The sequence below is a fragment of the Phycodurus eques genome, chromosome 11 (genome assembly GCF_024500275.1).
Source record: "Phycodurus eques isolate BA_2022a chromosome 11, UOR_Pequ_1.1, whole genome shotgun sequence".
In the NCBI taxonomy this organism is placed as follows: domain Eukaryota; kingdom Metazoa; phylum Chordata; class Actinopteri; order Syngnathiformes; family Syngnathidae; genus Phycodurus; species Phycodurus eques.
This window is the reverse complement of record NC_084535.1, coordinates 1,118,222-1,125,443: the sequence shown is the minus strand read 5'-3', so window position 1 is coordinate 1,125,443 and position 7,222 is coordinate 1,118,222. Positions and strand designations below refer to the sequence as shown.

At 45.0% G+C, this 7,222-nt stretch overlaps 1 protein-coding gene across 4 annotated transcripts in view; it reads left to right on the top strand.

The window, feature by feature from the left end:
• Positions 1–5,520: 5,520 nt before the first annotated feature.
• kif11 (kinesin family member 11) overlaps positions 5,521–7,222 on the top strand; it is a 28,573-nt gene continuing 26,871 nt past the window's right edge. Inside the window, exons 1-4 of one of the 4 annotated variants that reach the window (XM_061689995.1) lie at positions 5,521–5,612; positions 5,726–5,826; positions 6,729–6,858; positions 6,956–7,053. In XM_061689995.1, the coding sequence (XP_061545979.1) occupies positions 5,753–5,826; positions 6,729–6,858; positions 6,956–7,053 (302 nt within the window). In that variant the 5' untranslated portion in view covers positions 5,521–5,612; positions 5,726–5,752. Of the gene's footprint in view, positions 5,629–5,725; positions 5,827–6,728; positions 6,859–6,955; positions 7,054–7,222 lie in introns of all 4 variants that reach the window. The other 3 variants (XM_061689996.1, XM_061689998.1, XM_061689997.1) reach the window with 3 other exon arrangements.

The window sequence follows — 7,222 nt, the reverse complement described above, 5'->3', positions numbered from 1 at the left end:
GTCGCGGGCGTGCCGGAGCCCATCCCAGCTGTCATGGGGCAGGAGGCGGGGTACACCCTGAACTGGTTGCCAGCCAATCGCAGGGGACATACAAACAAACAACCATTCGCACTCACATTCACACCTACAGGCAATTTAGAGTCATCAATCAACCTAGCATGCATGTTTTTTTGGGATGTGGGAGGAAACCGGAGTGCCCGGAGAAAACCCACGCAGGCACGGGGAGATCATGCAAACTCCACACAGGATTGAACCCCGGTCCTCAGAACTGTGAGGCAGACGCGCTATCTATTATTATTTTCTTTATATATATATATATATATATATATATATATATATATATATATATATATATATAAAATATAATATTTATCCATCCATCCATCCATTTGCCGTACCGCTTCTCCTCACTAGGGTCGCGGGCGGGCTGGAGCCTATCCCAGCGATCTTCGGGCGAGCGGCTGGGTACACCCTGAACTGGTCGCCAGCCAATTGCAGTATTATATATATATATATATATATATATATTGATATATATTATTATATCTATATTTATCCATTTCTTTATTTTTTTTAGGTTGTTTTCTGTTCGACCTTAAGTACAGCGCTTTGTTGCAGCTGTGGTTGTTGCTAAAGTGCTATAAATAAAGTTGAGTTGAGTTTGTTGTATGACACCAAGTTCTTCCTTTTAGTGGGTTAATTTATACCTTTGAAAGGAATGAATAACAATTCCTTCTTCAGAATATCAATCATATGTATGATTATCCAATTTGTAAATCTGTTGAAAATGTCAACATTTAGAATATGTTCAAACCATAGACACATTTTGTATTAATATTAATGTTATTATGATCGCACTACTCGTCACTTGAAACCGCATCCACTCCTTGAAGTCTCGGCGCCCTTTGCGCACCGGACTATTGCGATATGAGTCATTCGAACTGCTCTAAGTGCTCGAGGACTCTGCATCTTTTTGCACAATTGTTTTTTTTTTGTCAATGTCTTTATGTCCCCAAAGTGTTCTGTAAATTGACCGTCTGTCGTACTAGAGCGGCTCCAACGACCGGAGACAAATTCCTTGTGTGTTTTGGACATACTTGGCAAATAAAGATGATTCTGATTCTGATTCTGATTTGATTGAAGCTGGCCTCGTTGGTGTTTTTGTAATGTTTTCAATTAAAAGTTGCCGACTTTCTTGCTAGCAGTTGTTGTTGCTCTGACGCGTCGCCCTTTTCTTTGCACATTGACTTTGTAAGTCTTCCTCATAGTGTTGCGATATGCGAGTCTGCTCCTGTTTTGTTGTCCTTGCATTATGTACACAATACATCGGGTCAGGTCTGAATTTTTAAACGACGCCATAGCTCGCTAGCTCGTGGGCTAGCGAAAGTCATAACCCAGAGGTGTCGACCAAATTTTTGTTGCCAGCTACGACGTAGTTATGGTTTCTCTCAGAGGGCCGTTATGACTCTGAACTCACAGAAATGAATGATTCTTCTTCTTCTTTTCCTTTGGGCTCGTCCCTTCAGGGGTCGCCACAGCGCGTCCTCCTTTTCCATGTCAGCCTCTCTCCTGCATCCTCCTCTCGAACACCAACTGCCCTCATGTCTTCCCTCACGACATCCATCAACCTTCTCTTTGCTCTTCCTCTCGCTCTCTTGCCTGGCAGCTCCATCCTCATCATCCTTCTACCAATATACTCACTATTTCTCCTCTGGACGTGTCCAAACCATCGGAGTCTGCTCTCTCTAACTTTGTCTCCAAAACATCGAACCTCGGCCATGCCTCTAATGAGCTCATTTCTAATTTTATCCAACCCTGTCACTCCGAGAGCGAACCTCAACATCTTCATTTGCTCTGCTCGCTGTCGTCTCTTCAGTGCCACCGTCTCTCATCCGTCCATCGTGGCTGCCCTCAGCCGCTGTTTTCTAAACTTTGCCCTTCACCCGAGCAGAGACTTTTCTGTCACATAACACACCTGACACCTTCCTCGCCCGTTCCAACCCGCTCGGACCCGTTTCTTCACTTCCTGACCGCACTCCCCATTGCTCTGGACGGTTGACCCCAAGTATTTCAAGTCCTCCACCCTCGCTATCCCTTCTCCCTGTCGCCTCACTCTTCCCCCACCACCCCTCTCATCCATGCACATATATTCTGCCTTACTTCGGCTAATCTTCATTCCTCTTCTTTCCAGTGCATGCCTCCATCTTTCTAACTGTTCCTCCAGCTGCTCCCTGCTTTGACTGCAGATCGCAATGTCATCTGCAAACATCACGGTCCACGGGGATTCCAGTCTAACCTCATCTGTCAGCCTGTCCATCACCACTGCAAACAGGAAGGGGCTCAGGGCCGATCCCTGATGCAGTCCCACGTCCACCTTAAATTCGTCTGTCACACCTACAGCACACCTCACCGCTGTTCTGCCGCCCTCGTACATGTCCTGTATTATTCTAACAAACTTCTCTGCCACTCCAGACTTCCGCATGCAGTACCACAGTTCCTCTCTGGGTACTCTGCCGTAGGCTTTCTCTAGATCCACAAAGACATAATGTAGCTCCTTCTGACCTTCTCTGTACTTTTCCATCAACATCCTCAAGGCAAATAATGCATCTGTGGTACTCTTTCTTGGCATGAAACCATACTGTTGCTCGCAAATACTCACTTCTGTCCTGAGTCTAGCCTCCACTACTCTTTCCCTTCATTGTGTGGATCATCCACTTTATTCCTCTATAGTTGCCACAGCTCTGCACATCACCCTTGTTCTTAAAAATGGGCACCAGTACGCTTTTCCTCCATTCCTCAGGCATCTTCTCACCCGCTAGAATTCTATTGAACAAGCTGGTCAAAAACTCCACAGCCACCTCCCCGAGATGCTTCCATACCTCCACAGGAATGTCATCAGGACCAACTGCCTTTCCATTTTTCATTCTCTTTAATGCCTTTCTAACTTCCCCCTTACTAATCATTGCCACTTCCTGGTCCACCACACTTGCCTCTTCTACTCTTCCTTCTCTCATTTTCCTCATTCATCAACTCCTCGAAGTATTCTTTCCATCTAGCTAGCACACTGCTGGCACCAGTCAACCTTAATCACCCTAACCTGCTGCACATCCTTCCCATCTCTATCCCTCTGTCTGGCCAGCCTGTATATATCCTTTTCTCCTTCTTTAGTGTCCAACCTGCCATACAAGTCCTCATATGCCTCTTGTTTGGCCTTTTCCTTTTCTACCTTTGCCCCGTGTCGCATCGCAATGTATTCCTTTCGCCTCTCCTCGGTCCTCTCAGTATCCCACTTCTTCTTAGCTAACCTTTTTCCTTGTATGATTTCCTGTACTGTGAGGTTCCGCCACCAAGTCTCCTTCTCTCCTTTCCTGCCAGAAGCTACACCAAGTACTCTCCTGCCTGCCTCTCTGATCACCTTCGGCTGTAGCGGTCCAGTCAGTCTTCCGGAAGCGTCTTCTGTGCACCGAGAGCCTGTCTCACCTCTTCCCGAAAAGCCGCACAACACTCGTCCCGTCTCAGCTTCCACCACGTGGTTCTCTGCTCTGCCTTTGTCTTCCTAATCTTCCTCCCCACCACCAGAGTCATCTTCCACACCACCATCCTATGCTGTCCAGCCACACTCTCCCCTACCGCTACCTTACAGTCGGTAACCTCCTTGAGATGACATCGTCTCCACAAGATGTAATCCACCTGCGTGCTTCTACCTCTACGCTCTTGTAGGTCACCCTATGTTGCTGCCTCTTCTGGAAAAAAGTGTTCACTCCAGCCATTTCCATCCTTGTTGCAAAGTCTACCACCATCTGTCCCTCCAAGTTCCGTTCCTGGATGCCGTACTTACCCATCACTTCTTCATCACCCCTATTACCTTCACCAACATGTCCATTACAATCTGCACCAATCACGACTCTCTCTCTGTCTGGGATGCTCAGAACTACATCATCTAGCTCCTTCCAGAATTTCTCTTTCACCTCTAGGTCACATCCTACCTGTGGGGCATAGCCACTAATCACATTACACATAACACCCTTAATTTCAAATTTCAGCCTCATCACTCGATCTGATACTCTTTTCACCTCCAAGACATTCTTAGCCAACTCTTCCCCGACTCCATTTCTCTTCCCATCGACACCATGGTAAAATAATTTAAACCCTGCCCCTAAACTTCTCGCCTGATTGCCTTTCCAGCTGGTCTCCTGGACACACAATATATCAACCTTTCTCCTAATCATCATGTCAACCAACTCCCGAGATTTTCCTGTCATAGTCCCAACATTCAAAGTCCCCACATTCAGTTCTAGGCTCTGTGTTTTCCTCTTCTCTTTCTGCCGAAGAACCCGCTTTCCGCCTCTTCATCTTCTCTGACTTCGACCCACAGTACCTGAATTTCCACCGGCGCCGGTGGCGGACGTTGTTAACCCGGGCCACGACCGATCCGGTATGGAATTCTTTGGATGAACGCTCATATTTGTTTGGCAAGGTTTTAAGCCGGATGCCCTTCCTGACGCAACCCTCTGCATTTATCCGGGCTTGGGACCGGCCTACGGTATGCACTGGCTTGTGCCCCCCATAGGGCTGCAGAAATGAATGATTGCCTCATATTATTACATATACACAACACATTGATGGATAACTAGTTTTGAAATCGGAAGCCAGCCAAAAAAATATGTAACTTTTGTTCACTTTATTTTAAAAGGGGGATTTTGAAAAAAATGCTTGCAATATCACAACATTATTAAATATCATGACAATTGCAATTTTGGTAATTTAGCAAGAAACAAAGTCAACGCACGTGATTTGCTTTGGGGGGCCAAATCCAATGATGTGGCAGGCTGCATCTGGTCCCCGGGCCTAGAGTTTGACATCTGCGTAATAAACCTCTAACTTTAACTTAAGCGTCTCTGTTGTGTGGGTCTACGCGCGGTATATGAAGTATCGGACGGAGCCAACGCTGTTCCGCTGGCGCTCGACGAGGCTGCTAGCGGCTAAAATTAGCCTAGCTTGGCAGCGGAGCCGTCCAACTCGCTGCGTGGGGCGTCAGCAAAAAATACGGCTAGTTGAGATCGTGAAAGAGTTGAAACTATATCGCAACAATTCAGTCCTAAATTGTTCTCTGTCTTTGCACATTTTGAGCACTGACCTTCAAACATATTTCATGTACTTAGGAAAAAAGAACCAAATAATGACTATGGTGTGACTTCCATTGTGAACTTCCTGTGAACTTGTGAACTTCCTCATTGATCTCTCATATATATATATATATATATATATATATATATATATATATATATATATATATATATATGGAAAATGAATGAATGTATGTATGCGATCAATTGTGAACCAAGTTTTTTTTTTTTTTTTTTTTAAATGCTGCAATGTCCCATGATGCTGTGCGGGGGAAAGTCACGTTTCCGCCTCACCCAATAGAATAGTTCCCCGAGCGTTTCTATTGTGTGATTGGCTGAAGGAAATTTGAAACCCAAGTCGGCTTAACTGACGCCGATTGAGCGCCAGAATGTTTGCTAGCGCTGCCGACTTTCGCCACGGAAGAGACCGAAGCCAACCCATAAACACAACAAGTGGAGCAGCGGAGAACTCGAGAAAGGCCTCCGGTACGTTTGGACGCAGGTGCTAACTGCCGCCAGCGCGGATTTGTGTGCTTCGTAATTTAATGTCTGTCTGCTTCTTGTTGACCTGCTGACTTCTGGCTTGAAAATGACAAAAGTTGAAGTTGTCTTGTGTCAGCGCAGTCATGGCTTCAAGTCTTCTCACTGGAGTCAAACGGGACGAAAAGGGAAGAAACATCCAAGTGGTCGTCAGATGCAGGTAATCGGCGTTCTCGCTTTTCAACAACTCTCCTCATGTTGTGCTCCTCTGGACGTGTACTTACTTCATGCAGGGAGTCCAAAAATGCAGAATCCAAAAGAAATGTCAAACTTGATCAACTAGAGTAATACAAAGTGGTACTTTTCCAAGAGACCACTGTCACCAAAAAACAACAACAACAACATAAAGACCTTAAAAAAACACCAACAAAAAACCATCCATGCCCTTTGTTGGGATGAAGTGGTTGGAGATGAAAGAGGAATTCTTTGATCAAAGATGTTGCGCTCATGGTAATAAAAGATTCAGAAAAATAAGATGTGTATATGTTACATTCTCAAAAAAAGTGCCTGTTTTTATTGGAGGGGATTTTAATCCTGTAAAAATATGGCTTTTCTTTTTTTAAAGCTTTGTCCCTGCAGGAATGTCACATTTGGAATGTCACATGCTGCTGTGTTGACATTGCAATACAGTCATTCGGTCACTTTTTTCTTGTATTCATTTTTTTATCTATGCACGAGTCAACTTGGATATTAGAATTCAGTAGATACTGTGAGGTGTATCAAAATTCATTTAATATATGCACTGACCGTCTGTTCATCGACTTCGTCTAATTTGTGATGATTCGTCACAATCATATCAAAGCTTTTTAGTGACCCAAATTGGTTTAGTATTTTTGCTTTATTGGCCGCCAGCACCTATTTGTAATAATGCTCTTGTTCAAATGATACATTACTTATTAGTAATTATCTTGCGCGAACCCATTTTGAGAACCACTGGTGTAAGAAATGGATGTTCAACGAGAGAAAAGTGGGCACAGTAAAGCTCTGTTGTTTAATAAATGTAAACTTTTATTAAAGGAGCTGGACATTTTTGAAAAGCTTGCATGCGTTTGTCCCTTTCAGACCTTTCAACACGGTGGAGCGCAAGTCCTCCTACAACGTCATTGACTGCGATCCAAGCAGGAGGGAAGTTCTAGTGAGGACGGGGAGCATTGTCGACAAGTCGTCCAAGAAGACGTACACCTTCGATATGGTCCGTTTATTTCTAATCTCTTTAATAGCATCGTTCTGCTGACAGAATTTTTGTTTCGGTGTTATTGTTGACTCCTGATTTTCTTGGCGTCCCGCAGGTGTTCGGACCCGCCGCCAAGCAGATTGACGTGTACCGAAGTGTGGTGTGTCCCATCCTGGATGAGGTCATCATGGGCTACAACTGCACCGTGTTTGCGTGAGTACCCGCGCGTGCACACACACACGGCAGCCCATGGGGGGGGGGATTAATCATTTTTATCCGCCACTGGTCCTTAGCTGAAATTTGATCAAGTCGCAAATGCATTTATCCTCTGATCAAAAACACGGACTTGAATTTGCCAGCAGGGTTGCTTTGATTGGATCTT